The following is a 17,417-nucleotide window of genomic DNA, read 5'->3' as shown; positions in this document are numbered from 1 at the left end:
GGCAGTTAGCACTAACTTTTCATGGGGTCAGGTCTTCCATTCCCACAATGCCCTCACCTCCTCAGACAACTGTCACCCAAGCCATGTATTCTATTAGTTGAGCAGCAGAGTACCACCCCCCACCCCTGTCACTCTGCTGTACGACCTCAAAAGTGCCCTCAAAAGCTCTTTCTTTTCATAAAAGATGTTCCTGCCTTAGTTTATGGGACCCCATTTCTCCTGTGTCACTAGCTGCCCCATCCTCGTCAGCCAATTTAGATCCTCACTCCTACACCATCTAAATGCCCCAGAGCTTAACCTGGGATATTCCTGCCACAGCTGGGCACACCAGCCTTCCATATTCACACCCACTTGATATGGAGGGGGGCTTTCGACCTTTCTCCCAATTGGAATCTGCTGTGAGGACCTCTGACAGTCCCTTGTGGGTACTGGATAGGTACAGCAGGACGTGTCTCCCCCGCACTCACACAGATGTCTTCACCTAAGTGGGTGATGGATTAAGCATGGAGGACTGATCCAAGTGCTGTGGCTAGGACATGCGTGAGTGGGAGGTTTTAGGTCACTGGAGGGATTCTTCAGGGGTGCTTCTCACAAGAGGGCTGATTATCAGAGTTGCCTTTGAGCACAGATTCTTTCTCTCGCCTTCTTGGCTCACAAGTGTACCCACTGGACCAGCTTCCACAGGTACTGGCCTATGGGGCCACTGGATGCTGAACTGCAGTCTTGAAACTGTGAGCTGGATGAACCTCCTCTTTCCCAGAAAGCTCAGTTTGGTGATTTTGGTTGAGGCAATTGAAAGCAGATGACTCAGACGTATACCTTCATTCTCCGATACATAATTACACATTTTTCCTTCCAAACCTGCCCTACTCCCAGTGTCTTTCATCTAAAAAATGTGCCAGCCTTGTTCCCTCAGGCTGAAATCCTCCACTGCTCTCTCCTTTTCACCACTCTCACTCCCAGCCCCCCTGGGCTGTTCTGCTCCTGCCCCCTGGAGTGTCTGGAGGCTGAGCCTGTCCTCTCTTGCTGGGCACTGCTCTCTCCTTTTCACCACTCTCACCCAGCCCCCTGGAGTGTCTGGAGGCTGAGCCTGTCCTCTCTTGCTGGGATCCGCACAGTCGTCTCCTGCTGGGGCTCACACCTTCCTGAGAAGGAGCTTCCAGGGTGCGCGGATCACGTCAGCTTCTGTGCAGACCTTCCAGTCACCTTTTCTGACACTCAAAATGAATAACCGAGTCACGGAAACAATCCAGCTTCAAGACTTAGCGTACTGTCCTAGAGCTGCTGCCTCTACTCCAGGGCTCTGGCCACTGTGGCCTCCTGTCTGTCCTTAACCTTGCTGGCACACACTGGCTGTGCCTCCATTCCAGGGCTCTGGCCCCCGTGCCCTCCGTGTCTGTCCTTAACCTTGCTGGCACACACTGGCTGTGCCTCCATTCCTGGGCTCTGGTCCCCGTGCCCTCCGTGTCTGTCCTTAACCTTGCTGGCACACACTGGCTGTGCCTCCATTCCAGGGCTCTGGCCCCCGTGCCCTCCGTGTCTGTCCTTAACCTTGCTGGCACACACTGGCTGTGCCTCCATTCCAGGGCTCTGGCCCCCGTGCCCTCCGTGTCTGTCCTTAACCTTGCTGGCACACACTGGCTGTGCCTCCATTCCAGGGCTCTGGCCCCCGTGCCCTCCGTGTCTGTCCTTAACCTTGCTGGCACACACTGGCTGTGCCTCCATTCCAGGGCTCTGGCCCCCGTGCCCTCCGTGTCTGTCCTTAACCTTGCTGGCACACACTGGCTGTGCCTCCATTCCAGGGCTCTGGCCCCCGTGCCCTCCGTGTCTGTCCTTAACCTTGCTGGCACACACTGGCTGTGCCTCCATTCCAGGGCTCTGGCCCCCGTGCCCTCCGTGTCTGTCCTTAACCTTGCTGGCACACACTGACTGTGCCTCCATTCCAGGGCTCTGGCCCCCGTGCCCTCCGTGTCTGTCCTTAACCTTGCTGGCACACACTGGCTGTGCCTCCATTCCAGGGCTCTGGCCCCGGTGCCCTCCGTGTCTGTCCTTAACCTTGCTGGCACACACTGGCTGTGCCTCCATTCCAGGGCTCTGGCCCCTGTGCCCTCCGTGTCTGTCCTTAACCTTGCTGGCACACACTGGCTGTGCCTCCATTCCTGGGCTCTGGCCCCCATGCCCTCTGTGTCTGTCCTTAACCTTGCTGGCACACACTGGCTGTGCCTCCATTCCAGGGCTCTGGTCCCCGTGCCCTCCGTGTCTGTCCTTAACCTTGCTGGCACACACTGACTGTTGCTCTCCTTGTGCCGAGGATGCTACTCACCCCGTTCACCCGGCTTGCTTGTGCCTCAGGTCTCAGCTCATTAGAGGCCTTCCTTCATAACTGGGTTGATCAACATCTTTTCTCGTACCTCCCTGACCCACTTTGCTTTCTACCATGGCATCCCCACTGCTGTCCTCCCCCGAAAATACCCCAGAGAGGTCTTCAGGGCCTCTTAAGCACTAGCTTGTCTCAGGGTCTAGAGTAACGACAGACATCCTGTAGACACTGAGTGAATATTCACTGAATAAGTCAACTTCAACAGAAGAATGAATGCATGCTCCTCTTTGCCAGGCACACAGTTCAACAGTGGATGAAGACACAGTGCCCTCCGCTGAAGATGCTCGGTGTGGTGAGGCAGACAAGTACAGAACCGTAGTATCGGGCACCACGCACAGCTTTGGCGTGCGTTACGGCTCGAATGTCCCCTCAGAATCTCCTGCTGCCACGTAACTGCTATGGAGGCAGTACTGAGAGAGCCGTCAAGAGGCAGTCCAGCCTTGTAGACCCTGCCTCATGCAGGGACAGATGCCAGTCTCAGGGAGGGGCCTCCAGATGCAAAGGACCCATCCGGCCTGGCTCCCTCCCCCTGCCTGGGGGCTCACTACTCTTCCTGCCCTCTCCCATGTCTGGCAGGCACAAAGGCCTTGCCAGGGGCCATCCCGGACTCCTGGCTTCCTAGCCTCTAGACCATGAGCAAGGTAAGCTTTCCAGTCTCAGGTATTCTATTACAGCAGGAGGAAACTGGCCAAAGGGGCATATGGGTCCTGCTATGAAAATTCAGGAGGAAAAAATATTCTGCTTAGGGAGAGAGAGGTGTGCACAGCCAACAGCACTGGGCAGCACTGGAAGGAGTGCTGGTGGTGAGGCGTAAGCAAAGGGCGATTGAATGATGAGAAACCACGTGTGCAAAGGCACAAAGCTGCCCGAGGTCTCATCATTTGCAGAGAATGACTAGGAAATTATATGAATTCATTGCAGGTGAACATGCGAGAGAAAAATAAATACAGTACACATGGGGAAGGCAGCTTGGAGAATCCTTTGTGCACAGTCAGAAGCTGAATACAAACTGAGGGCGCGCACAGCCTTATCTAGAGCATGTATGAACACAGGAAGCCTCACCCGCAGCATCACCATGGACACCCGCAGAGATTCTAGCTGGGAAACACCGTGGGAAACGCTTGCTTACTAAAGGCTTCTAAAAACACAGAAATGAACTGGACTAACGGGCAAAATGAGGATATAAAAATAAGTGAAATAAGTGAAAAATAATATAAAAATAAGTGAAAACCATGTTTGGTGAACAACAGAAAAGTTCCCAGGGGGAGAAATGCTTTTCTTTATAATTAAGTCGCCACTTTCTGCACACTTGAAAAAACTCCATTGTGTTAGTGTCCCTGATAATCACTTGAAGCCCAGTTTCAAGGCAAATAAAACGTCCATTTAGCACCTCTAAGGAGTGTGTTGACCTTAACATTGGCTTTGCGATCAAAGGGCTGCTCGTGTGTGTGTGTGTGTGTGTGTGTGACTGGGGGGCTGCGGCTTGGCTTCATGCATTGTTCATCTGCTGGCGTCATGCAGTAGCTTTCATTTGTGTGTAAATTAATGGGAAATGCTCACAAGCTGCAACCCTCTGTTTCAAGATTCCACAAGGATTTTAATTGGCCTCAAAGTTCTCTGTGGGTGGCTGCTCACTCATTCCTTTGAAGAGTTCACATGGGAAAAAGCAGACTCCAAAGTTACAATGTGACTTTTGGAAACTGCCCTGGTCTGAAGGAGTGCTCCAACTCCATGTCCTGGAAACATGACACTCAGTGAGTGGGTGCTGGGAACTGGGGCCTTCGGGGCATGTTGAGTCCTGATGCCACTGGCTCCATGGACACACCGATGCTGCCACAGAAGGCACAGGAACAGGTTTACACTGTTCTCCTCCCCGGCCACATGAGCACCGGGTGCTTGTCCCCTCTTCCCAGCCCTCCGCCCCCACCATGTGATGAGGCAGGAGGATGGCTCTCGCCAGATGCCAAGACCTTGTCCCTGGGCCTCCCAGGTTCCAAAACACTGAGACACAAGTCTCTGGTTTCTGTCAACCATCCTGCCTCGGGGGTTAGACCAACAGCAGCACAAGGTCACCAAAGGGCTCGCGGTCAGCCCTGTGTTGAGAGCAGCAGGACTGAGACGCGGATGGGCAAACACGAGCAAAGCTTGCACAGGCACGAGAAGCTTTATGGAAGAGACCCACAGACTCACAACACTGTCATTTTCTTTCCGTGGAGGATTCTAATTAAATTCTTTTTGGATCAGAATAAAAAGCACTGAGAGAGGAGAGGGATAGTCTCATAATGATGCTAATTGAGATCCACCAGGGGAGAATGTAGAGAGGGAGGGATTTAGGAATTACTGTTGAGAAGAGTTACGTCTTTGATATATAAAGTGGCCAATTTCATGATTAGTGCTGATTGCAGCAAATTTCCAAGAAATCAGGTAGTCTGAGCCCATCCTGCACGCTTCACTTACCAGTGAAACAGCAGAAAAAAATCAACAAAGTCAGATTAAGATAAATGGAAACTGGCCAGAGCTAAAGGGAGTATAAAAGTGTTCAGAACATCTTCAAACCCCTAAGAACTGTCAAGACGGCCTTTCGTTTTGCAGAGTGTTAATGATCACGCAGTATTTAGTAGGTAATCATTAATTCCCTGCTTTGTATGCACTGTGGGAGCACAGCCACTGGACGTGAAGCTGGAGCCAACGGTAGCCCTGCTTTGAAGGGTTTATTTAGTGGAGGAGAAAAGAGGGTGCCAAATACCATAACAACTCACATCACAGGCAGCACTGAGGGTTATGCTGGGGGACCATCTGAAGAACATGACCTTACATCCCAACTCGGAAGAGCCGAGGGGGAGGGTCTCTTAAAGCATCGTATTCACAATGTATGTAGCATCCTTGGCTGCGCCCCTGAGGAGCCGCCTAGCCGCAGTCTCTTTCTGTTGTTGGGGTGGGGTGCAGGAAGGTACTGCAAGAACTGTTTTATGTGCATGGAGCCCAGCGGGTTTACATGGTCAAGTTCATGCTGCCGTCTTGGACCAGTTTCTCAGCTGTGCAATTATAGGACTACACAAATTAACAACATAACCCATATGATAGTGTACAAGCCCTAAACAAACACAAACTACATGTTATAACCAAAAGTGAAAATGCTACTCGGCTCTGAAGCGTGGTTCACCCCCGCGCATGCTGATGTTACAGTAAAGGAAGAGCTCACGTGTGTGGGGAGCAACCCGGACTGGACTGAGTTACTGGAATTAAGACTTATTCTATGCATCTGCTCTCCCACAATATGGCGCTGGGAGGGGAGAAACAGCTTCTACACAGCTGCCTCCAGTTCAACCAATAAACTGTAGGACCTACTCCTGATTGGAGGAGAGCAGCGTACTCGGCATGTGGGCAGGCGAGTTGGGATTGGCGGAGGAGGACTATAAAGGAGGAGAGAGACGGCATGCACCAGGAACATCTAAGGGGAACATCTAAGGGGAACACCTGTGCAGCCCCCGAGAGAGCCGGCCGGCGGTGTGCCGCTCCCCCGCGGAAGTGGGGAAAGTGGCCAGGGGGAACCGCCCTTCCACGGAGGTGGAAGGGTCGGTAGCCAACCCGGGAAGGACCAGCAGCAAATCCGGGAAGGGCCGAGCAGACGAAAGAACAGCGCAGGGTCCTGTGTCGTTCCTCCACGAAGACGGGGAGCGACAATGTGGACCGGTGTGACCCCACTGTTCTCACCCGCTGGGTGCGTCTCAATGCAACCACTGATACCTACTGGCACCCAGGAACCGCACGGAGGAGTGCAGGCGCCGAGTACGCCGCTGAGAAAGGCATTTTCCTCAGAGAACCGCACAGAACCGGTGAATAAAAGTGAACGAGAGGGGCTTCTCAGGAGAAAACAGTGATTTTTATGATTTTTCAAGGATGAAATCCTGAAGGGCAAAGTAGCATTTCCTGGATGTCAGACAGATGTCCTCCGGCCTGCTTCCCAGAGGCTTGGCCTCTTGCACCTCACTGTCCATCAATTAATTTCTCTCTCTGCCCCCCACCCCCATACACAGAGGCACTATTATTGGCTGAGGAGAGAAGTAGCAAACAAGACCAACATACCTGAAAATGTAATATTGAAGCCTTCGTAGGAAATTGAAAAGTCTGATATGAACCGGAGCTGGGCAGTGAAGTTTCCAAACAGACCTGCCTTAATAGTGTGAGGCAGAACCGACCCAGTGAGCCTGGCGACCGGCTCGGAAAAGCTTCCATCCTCCGTGATCAGTAAATAGTCGTGGGAACTCTCAAGGTGGAAAGTGTGAAAGATCATCTGCACCCCTGGGAGACAGGGGGTGAGGACAAGAGACAAAGGGGGGGCAGAGAGACAGAAAGAGAGGGAGAGAGAGAGAGGGAGACAGAGAGGGATAGGAAGACAGAGAGGAGGAAAAGTGCAGAGGCAGAGAGGCAGGAGAGAGAGAGAGATGATACAGGACAGATGGAGATGGCAGAGGTGAAAGAGGTAGAGAGGACATAGACAAGAGAGGAATTCAGATAAGACAGAAGAATGGGAGAAAGAGAGGGGTCAGAATTAATAATTGCCAAAATAATTTTTCTGGGTTTAGAGATATAAAAGACTTCAATCAAAATATTAAAATAACACTTTAATATATTAGCCTAACTTTGAAGTTTGAGAGTAAAATGGAGAGGAATAGGATGCCTTTAGAAATGAAGAAGAGTGGACAAACAAGAAACGTTAGTAATGTTCAACCATATATAAGCACAGAAAGAGATAGAGCTGCAGGTCTGGTTATAGATGCAGATACAGATATGAGTACGGATATATGTGTGGTTATAGAGATAGGTATAGACGTGGCCATGGTATACATGCAGAGGTTGGTGTAAACAGGGATGTGGATGTGAATATAGAAAATGTTATGGGTGTGCACATGGATACGGACATGGCTGTAGGTGTAGATAAGAAATATGCAGACAGGGCTCAGTGTGAGTGCTGTGATATAGACGGACATGGCTCTACACGTGGATATAGGTTTGGAGGTGTATATAGGTTTATATGTGCATGCCATTGGAAAGGTGGACTAGAGATGTGTTTATAGAAGTGGGTTAAGATGCATATGTAGATGCTGACCTAGGCATAGATATGGAAGCATATGTGGACACAGATAAAGATATGGATGTAGACATGGATACAGACATGGATGTGGACATGGATACAGACATGGATGTGGACATGAATGTGGACACGGGTGTATACATGGATGTGGACATGGATGTGGTCATAGATGTGGGCATGGATGTGGATATGGACATGGATACAGACATGGATGTGGACACGGGTGTATACGTGGATGTGGATATGGATGTGGACATGGATACACACATGGATACAGACATGGATATAGACATGGATGTGGTCATGGATACAGACATGGATGTGGACATGGATGTGGACATGGATATGGTCATGGATGTAGACATGGATGTGGACATGGATACAGACATGGATGTGGGCATAGATGTGGACATGGATGTAGACATGGATGTAGACATGGATGTGGACATGGATGTGGACACGGGTGTATACATGGATGTGGATATGGATGTGGACATGGATACAGACATGGATGTGGGCATAGACGTGGACATGGATGTAGACATGGATGTGGACATGGATGTGGACATGGATGTGGACACAGGTGTATACATGGATGTGGACATGGATGTGGTCATGGATGTGGACACGGGTGTACACATGGATGTGGACATGGATGTGGTCATGGATGTGGACATGGATGTGGACACGGTGTAGACATGGACGTGGGCATGGATGTGGATATGGACATGGATACAGACATGGATGTGGATATGGACATAGATACAGACATGGATGTGGACACGGGTGTAGACATGGATGTGTTCATGGATGTGGGCATGGATGTGGACATGGATGTGGACATGGATGTGGACATGGATGTGGTCATGGATGTGGACACGGGTGTATACATGGATGTGGACACGGGTGTATACATGGATGTGGACATGGATGTGGGTATGGATGTGGACATGGTGTAGACATGGATGTGGTCATGGATGTGGACCCGGGTGTAGACATGGATGTGGTCATGGATGTGGTCATGGATGTGGACACGGTTGTATACATGGATGTGGACATGGATGTGGTCATGGATGTGGTCATGGATGTGGACACGGGTGTATACATGGATGTGGACATGGATGTGGAGATGTCTGTAGATCTCAGTGTGGATATGCTGTGCTGTAGGTACAGACAGGGCTGTAGACATGGATGGAAAGATGTATATTATAGATGTGGATACTGAAGTGGACATGGACGCAGAGTAGACATAGACACAGATGTCGATACAGATGGGAGATGGATGTGGTCATCAGTATAGACACTGATGTGGCGATAGAAGTGGTTTCAAACACAGATACACATGTGGATATAGAAAGATGTAAAAATCGACATAGATGGAGATATCAATACAATTTTAGACATAGATAATGAAGTTGCACAAAATGTAACTTCTACTAGTCTTTACTGTTCTCATCTGTAGAATGGGAATAATAACATCCATTAAATAAATATGTGTGATAATAGTGGGTAAACTCAAAATACAAGGTAAGTATAAAAAGTATCCTAGAATTATCATAGAAATGAGAAGTTTAACTAATTGTTTACTTCTTTTTATTTCATCAATGTCCACATTTTACTTGATACCTCTTTCTCACCATTATAGGTAATTTCTAAGCTTATATTAATGTGCATTAATCTGGTAAATAGTGAGCAAGTCTAGGAATCCACTTTTGGTTTTAGCTCCAGCGTTTAAAAGACCATTTTTATTCCAAAATCGTATCTAGAAATAAAAGCTGATGGCTGAGCACATATGTAAGGAAATCACTCATCTTGCTTGTGGACACGTTAGTACTTATTTCTTTTTCCCATGCTTCTGCCTCATTTGTTACTCTGTACATGCCAGGTCCTTACCCTTCCCGTGAGGCACTTCAATGGTCCATGTGCAGTTGAGGGAATTGGGATAAAAATCAGGAAAGCCAGGAGAAAGGACTGTCCCGCTCCTCCCGTGGATATAGCCTCCACACAGGGCTTCAGAGAATAAAAAGAGAGTACATTAAACTTTCACTGTGGTTACTACAATAAAGGACTTTACAAAGGGCATGGAGTGTGTTCAAGGACTAAAACATTGACTGCCACATCCGCGAGAAACCAAACCAAACCAAACCTAAAGCAATGCTACCTGAGTGTGTGATGTGCCCATTCGAATGCAGGTGTCCCAACTGTGGGGAGCAACCCGGACTTAGACTAAGTTACTGGAATTAAGACTTATTCTATGCATCTGCTCTCCCACAATATGGCGCTGGGAGAGAAGAAAACAGCTTCTACACAGCTGCCTCAGTTCAGCCAATAAACTGTAGGACTTGCTCCTGATTGGAGGAGAGCAGCGTGCTTGGCGTGTGGGCAGCCGAGTTGAGATTGGCGGAGGAGGACTATAAAGGAGGAGAGAGACGGCATGCACCAGGACCATCTAGGGGGAACATCTATCTGAAGGAACACCTGTGCAGCCCCCGAGAGAGCCGGCCGGCGGTGTGCCGCTCCCCCGTGGAAGTGGGGAATGTGGCAGGGGGAACCGCCCTTCCACGGAGGTGGAAGGGACGGTAGCCAACCCGGGAAGGACCAGCAGCCAACCCGGGAAGAACCAGCAGCAAACCCGGGGAGGGCCGAGCAGACGAAAGAACAGCGCAGGGTCCTGTGTCGTTCCTCTACGAAGGGGGGAGCGACATAATGGTGCCGTGACTCGGATAGGAAACCTAGGACGGATAGGAAGCCTAGGACGGACAGGAAACTTAGGAGGGAAGAAACGGGAAGAAGTGGAAAATATCGGAGAGAGAGACTAGCAAACAGCCTAGGGAAAAGCCGGACGAAAAAGGTGCCGGAAGGAGCTATTGAAAGCCTAGGCATAGACTCGGATACGGACTACGGGGGGAAGCTGGGAGAAATCTCTAAGGTTGAAAGCGAAAGTGAAAGCTAGAACAAACAGACTCGGATGCGGACTGTGGGGAGAGGCTAGGAGAAATGAGGGAGGAGTATTGTTGGAGGAAAGCTTGGGGAAACATACCGGGTAGAGAAAAATGTTAGGGAAATTGAAGCTGCGGGGGCAGGCCGAGGCGGAGACGAAAGCCACTTTGGGATTCTCAAGTTAGCCCGGGAATGGGGGGCGAAGAGTTGAAACCAGAAGCGGAAACGTAAGCCAGGTTGGGATCCGTCTGATTAGCCCGGGGAGCAGAGGACGGGAAGCCAGATCGTGGGGCGGAAACGTGAGCTGGGTTGAATTCGCCAGGTTAGCCCGGGGAACTTAGATTGAATACTAGTGGCGGAGACGTGAGCTGGGGCTGTGTGACTCGCGGAGGCTGCCGCGTGCAGAGAGAGCGTGCGGGGCACAAGTAGATAGGGAACACTGGGCTAGTGCGAGACCGCGGAGTGTGCGCGCGAAGCCGAGCCGCGCAGAGCCGCGAAGCCGCGCAGATAAGAGAAGCGGGCTGAAGCAGCTCAGCCGGAAAGCCGCCGAGAAGCAGCCTCGGGGCGGGTGCCGGGAAGCCGTGGGGATAAGAGAAACAGAAGTTTAGAAGTAAAATGAGAGAAATAGGAATGTTGGCAGACAGAAGTAAAATGGGAGAAATAGGAATGCCCGGAGATAGAGAAATAGAGAAATAGAAAGGCCTCCCCACAATACTGCAATGAGAAGGCTTGGTTTCGGTCTGCCTGATTAGTGAGGCGATGAGCACCTGCGGGCGGCTGGCAGCTTATGCACTGCAGGTCACCAAAGACGGGCACGTTATTAACATCAATAGTCTCCCCACAATATGGCAATGAGAAGGCTTAGATTCAGTCTGCCTGATTAGTAAGGCGGTAAGCACCAGCAGGCAGCTCGACCAGAGTATGAGCTGCAGGTCACCGAAGATAGGCACGAATCAACACCAATAGGCCTCCCCACAATATGGCAATGAGAAGGCTTGGATTCGGTCTGCCTGATTAGTAAGGCGGTAAGCACCAGCAGGCGGCTCGACCAGAGTATGAGCCGCAGGTCACCGAAGACAGGCACGCATCAGCGCCTAAAAACCTCCTCACAGCATGGCGAAGAGAGGACCCGGATTCGGTTTGCCTGATTGATAGGACTTGTAAGAACCTGTGGCAACTCTAGCAAGTAGAGCAGAGTGTGTGCCGCGGGACACCGAAGACAGGCGCGTATCAACGCCAAAAAATAAAAAGAAAGGGGGATCTGTGGGGAGCAACCCGGACTTAGACTAAGTTACTGGAATTAAGACTTATTCTATGCATCTGCTCTCCCACAATATGGCGCTGGGAGAGAAGAAAACAGCTTCTACACAGCTGCCTCAGTTCAGCCAATAAACTGTAGGACTTGCTCCTGATTGGAGGAGAGCAGCGTGCTTGGCGTGTGGGCAGCCGAGTTGAGATTGGCGGAGGAGGACTATAAAGGAGGAGAGAGACGGCATGCACCAGGAACATCTAGGGGGAACATCTATCTGAAGGAACACCTGTGCAGCCCCCGAGAGAGCCGGCCGGCGGTGTGCTGCTCCCCCGTGGAAGTGGGGAATGTGGCAGGGGGAACCGCCCTTCCACGGAGGTGGAAGGGACGGTAGCCAACCCGGGAAGGACCAGCAGCCAACCCGGGAAGAACCAGCAGCAAACCCGGGGAGGGCCGAGCAGACGAAAGAACAGCGCAGGGTCCTGTGTCGTTCCTCCACGAAGGGGGGGAGCGACACCAACCAGTAGAGAACTGGCCAAACCGAACACAGAGGGCAGCCTCATCGTGACCTGAGCCCACAGTAAGCAGCCAGCAGAGCTACAGTAATGCTGCAGGCTTGCATTCCCGAGAGCTGCCGGGCTTAGCAGCTCTTCACCAGCTGAAATTCCCCACAGCACAGTATACTATGTTCAAAACTAACCCAGAGATGCACCTTTTAAGCAATATTTTATTTATGTATTTATTGGATTTTTTGAGAGGCAGTGAGACAGAAAGAGAGAAGCAGAGAGAAAGAAACAGAGAGAGCTCCCATCTGCTGATTCACTCCCCAATTGCCAGCAACAGCTGGTACCAAACCAGGCCAAAGCCTAGATGGGGAACTCAATCTGGGTCTCCCATGTGGGTGGCAGAGCCCAAGGTAATTGATCCATCACCTGCTGCCTTCAGGGTCTCCATCAGCAGGAAGCAAGAATCAGGAGTGGGGTTGATACCCCAAGCCAGGCACTCTGATGGGAGCTATGGGCATTCCAAGCAGTGTCTTAACTGCTAGGCCAAATGCCTGCATGAAAGACTAGATTTTGAGACAGGGAATAAAGACATATACCATAGAATTGTTTCAAGAAGAAGAAGTAATAACGAGGGCACCCATGCAGTCCAGTTGGTTAAGTGTTAACACCGATGTCAACAATCGTCAGCCCAGCTACCCACCACCCCTGTGACCTTTGCTGTCACTTGTCTCAACCCCCCATGTGTCTTCCTGCAAATGGACACAGTGACAAAGACAGCTCCTACGCGGACACTTGTGGTGGTTGCCATTTTAGAGCACACAGCGCAGCGTGTGACAAATGCTAAATACTCAAACCACTAAGTCCTGAAGGTTGTTACCAGGGACTCCATCTTGCAGATGTAATTTCGCGATTTGAGTAAATCTGGTAAGGCCCGATTCAGCAAACATCATGGGAAAGATCCTGATGTTCTCTCACTGACATTTCTTTCTCATTTTGCATCTTAAGCCTTTCCCTCTTTGCAGGGAATGGAACTGAAATGAAGGATCAGAGGCAACAGCATCCACACAGCAGGAGACAGGAGCAGGAGAGGTGACAGTCATCTGGGTTCTGGGAGCAAAGCCCTGGGTGTCACCTAAGTGGCCAACAGTTCTGGATCTTGGCTTCTTCCTCAGACATCACCACCTGTGGCTGTGAGGCCATTCGTGTCACCTGCACAGACCCCAGGGCCAGGCTGCCCAGCCCAAGGCAGCACCCCCACTGTGACAGGGAGCCCTCTGTGTTAACTTGACTGGGCCCTGTGGTACCCAGAGAGCTGGGGACGCAGTGTTGCCAGGAGTGCCTGGGAGGGGTTTCTGGGGGAGATGAGCCTGTGAGTGAGGGATGGAGGAAAGAGGACCCCTCACCAACACAGTGGGCCCTGCTCACTCTCTTGGAAGTCTGAGTAGAACAAAGATGGAGAGGAGGGAGAACCTGTCTCTCTTCTTTATCTACAGAAACAGTCTTCTACCCTTTACCATAGGATCCCTCGGCCTCAGACCCTGGGACTTCCAGACGCATATCAGGGCTCCTCTGGGTCTCGGATCTTGGGAACCCCCAGTCTCATACCTGGGTCCCCTGGGTGTCCTGGGTGCGCAGCTTGCAGACCGACAATGGGGCTCCTTGTTCTCCATCTTGATGAAGGGCCATTCCCATAACAATCTGCTCTCTAGATATGGGAGGATGCCCCTACTGGGTCTGCTTTCTCTGGAGAGCCCACACCTCCACCTACCAGGTGGTAACAGGTGGTAACTCTGCTTGCACCTCCTCACACCCGCCAAGGGGTCACAGTCCCACCTAACTCCCTGATGCTGCAAGAATGGAGTAAGTCAGTACCACAGAGTTTATGAAAGTCGCACATGCAAAGTTCACTCATCAATGTCACATGTTACCGCATGAAAGTCACACATGCAAAGCTCACTCATCAGTGTCACATGTTACCGCACAGTTTATCAGACTCCCTCTTGTACATCCTCTCTTCCTGTCTATACATTTATGGTGCCATATTTTAAAACAGATATGATTAACTCTCATTAAGCAAGCAATAGCTAGAATACTTTTTTCTTAATAAAAGGAACATTCTGAATTATGTTTCATAAAGCTACTTCCAAAATGATATTTGCAAAAGTATTAGATAATTCATGACAGCTGTGATAGGACTCACTGTGCCCGCTAATCAAGTATTTTGGGGGAACAGATCACTTTTCAGATGCAAACCACATCATAAAAGGAAAATACAAAGATTATCAGAATAGAAACATCTAGAATGAGTTCTAAAGTGTTCATTTCTCCATGAGGCCTTTGCATTTTCAAAGTGGCATTCAGTCCACATTTCATAATCAAAGAGGTAACATTAAATATGCCTTCTGTAGTTAATGTATTCGACCAATAATGATGGAACACCTACTGTTATCCAACACTGTTCTTAGCACCAGAAAAGGTGACGGCAAACACCAGGGCCTTTGTCCTCACACACATTCTAGCTGAGAAACTCGTATTGAGCAAAACGCAGACGATAGGCAGTGCTGAACACTAACAAACACTTGGGAAGAAAACTAAGCCAGAGAGAGGAAGAGGGAGGTCTGAGAGTAGTAAGAGGAAGGCTGGTCAGAGAGGCCGCATCTAGAAAGAGGTCTGTGCAGGAGGGCTGAGGAAGCAGAGGAGCCGCCTCTCACAGCGGCAAGAACACGATGGGGTGTGGTGGCCCAACACTAGAGCAGGCCTGTGGGGATGAGTGGAAGAACAAAGGGGAGAGGGGAGGAGAGCAGGGTCCAGTCCGTGGGGCCCGTCCACACCTTGGGGGCCACTGTAAAGGACTGGGCATCTCTAGTCAGAAAGGCCACGGAGGCCCTGCCTGGAATATGAGTGATCCCCTAGGGTTGTTACCTGAGTGCCGGCTGCTTTGTGAGACCCATGGGGGCAGCAGGGAGGGGCTGGGCAGGATCTCAGCAGTCAGCTGGATGCTATGGTCAGAACCTGGCAGTTCTGGGAATGAAGAAGCCATGGGACCCTCTCTTGAGTAGGACACAGGCATCCTGAAAAAGGAGCCAGGAGGTCCCCAGCCTGAGAGCGGAATATCTGAAGATGAGGGGGCACTTGGAGAGGAGCAGGTTTTAAGAGCAAACCAGGAGGTCAGCTTTGGGTTCATGAGCTCCGTGCCTACCAGATGTCTGTCTATGTAAAACTTTTAGCTGGCATCTGGGTGTTTAGTGAAGACTTTGGAAAGAGATCAATCAAGGGACAGCAAGGAGTGTGTGCCAAGATGAGGATACAGACACAGCAGCAAAGGCTAAACCCCAGAATATTCCAAAGCCAACAGTTCAGGGAGATGGGAAACCCTCATAAAGGAGGCTAAAAGAGTACCCCGTGTAGTAGGAAGTCAGTTCATGGAGCAGAAATCTCTCGTCATTGTCTGTGATTGGATGGCTATAAATGAGAACATTACCTTTCTAAGTTTTACAAAGTATTTAGTCATATGATTTTTTTAAAAGGCTGGGTAAAATTGAGATATCGTATATCCAAAGTTATTTTCAATAGTCTTCAATCCCCAAATTTGCAAATGCTTCACAAACTGGTCAAAATTAATTCATGTCCAGCTACATTTACAATTACAAAATTCATCGATCTTACTTTCATCATCTACTTTAATGTCACCAAGAAAAACAGTGGCATCAGGTATTGGGGAAAGCCAGGGATAGGACGTGTCTGACCACTCTGAGGTTAGTTCATCCATGCACATAGCACCGGAAACTTCTAATGGATCCCTCACACAACAACGCAGCAGCATGTCAGACAGAAAGTTCCAGATAACCAGGTCTGATGCTCATTCTCATTCAAGTGGTACAAACACAATATTTTCTAATTATTAACATATGGAGACTTTAAATTAAGTAGCTCTGTCCACAGAGCCTGCAATTTTTTTCAGGCAAAAGACATTCATTGTACAGAGCACTGAAATAATATTCTCATCCAAAACTGAAGAGAGGAGAGGGAACTAAAAACACCTGATTTAATTTTAGTGTCCATATGGGTCTACAACTATATACATACATGGACAGGCCTACATTCTTTAGGTAGAGCTAAAATGCACTGCACACAATCTGAACTTCTTTAATCTATTTCTTCATGGACCACAGAGTCCTACCTGCACAGCTGTAAAAACTACAGTCAGTTTTCACTTTTGCTTCCCTTAGGCTATTATACTTGAAGTTTACATTCCAGTTTATATTGCCTTATCAGCATCAGGGGCCCACAAATGTGAGATCAGAAATTTCTTGCGTGGAGGACCGAGCAATGCAGAAACTTGGGGAGGAAAAGCGGGGTCAGATGCTGAGATCTTTCCCCAGGTGAGTTGAAGTAAGCTGTTCAGCCACTGTTCAAGGCTGGCCTTTGGCCTTCGGTTATCCATTCTTCTGATCCACCATTCATTGACGATCATTTACAAAGGGACTTACTACTGTTCTGCAGACACTGCTGTATGCTCTAGGCCATACGACAATAAGACAGAAAATTCCTCTTACTCCAAAGCCTATACACTAGTGAAAAAGAACAATAATTGGTAAGGAAACCCATAACGAGGCATGGCTTATTCTCAGACTAAATTTTATTCTCCAGACTCAAAAAGAAGTCAAGGTGGATTAGAGAACTATGTGACCATGACACAACTCAAATATGTACGCACGTCCACACGGATGTCTGTTTCCACGACAATGGATTAACACGCAAGTTGTAAGAGGCTGCAGGGATGCAGAAGCTCGGAATCCACCTACTTTTGCTAGACTGCACTGTGATGTGCTGCTGGCTGGGCTTCTGTGCCCAGTGCATGACAGGGTTCCTGGGTTCCTACTGTCCTTCCCGGGGAAGACCACAGGCTCCTGTGAATTCTGGAGTTACTCTCTTCCCATCATTCCCACACACACTCTCCCATCACCTTCCCACACCCTACACCAAAGTCCTTGAAAAAACTGAAGTCCACATGATCAGTGAGTGTTGTCCAGAATCAAAAAATAGGATTAGACAAGTTTATGGCAAGAGTTGTAGCATGTAGATGGCGTCATGGCCCACTGTCCCTCCCACATCCGGCATGGGAGTGGCAGAGGAAGGAACCAATGGTAACAGACTGCAGTTTGCCATCACAATGTCAGTTTTCACTTAAAAGAGCTCCGCTCCCAAATTTACATCGTAAACACGGACATCTTCTTGAACCAGAAG

The 17,417-nt window shown here is 49.7% G+C and overlaps 1 protein-coding gene across 2 annotated transcripts in view; it reads right to left on the bottom strand.

The window, feature by feature from the left end:
- The window catches only part of CSMD1 (CUB and Sushi multiple domains 1), a 2,062,046-nt gene that overhangs the window by 366,431 nt on the left and 1,678,198 nt on the right, over window positions 1–17,417 (bottom strand). For both annotated transcript variants that reach the window (XM_070047233.2, XM_070047234.2), the window contains exons 19-20: window positions 9,369–9,485; window positions 6,467–6,682 (exon numbers count right to left, since the gene is read on the bottom strand). In XM_070047233.2, the coding sequence (XP_069903334.2) occupies window positions 6,467–6,682; window positions 9,369–9,485 (333 nt within the window). The remainder of the gene's footprint in view (window positions 1–6,466; window positions 6,683–9,368; window positions 9,486–17,417) is intronic.

The sequence above is a fragment of the Oryctolagus cuniculus genome, chromosome 8 (genome assembly GCF_051225735.1).
Source record: "Oryctolagus cuniculus isolate XC-2025 breed Fujian yellow rabbit chromosome 8, ASM5122573v1, whole genome shotgun sequence".
Classification (NCBI taxonomy): Eukaryota; Metazoa; Chordata; class Mammalia; order Lagomorpha; family Leporidae; genus Oryctolagus; species Oryctolagus cuniculus.
The sequence above is the reverse complement of the archived record's forward strand: the minus strand, read 5'-3'. Positions and strand labels throughout refer to the sequence as shown.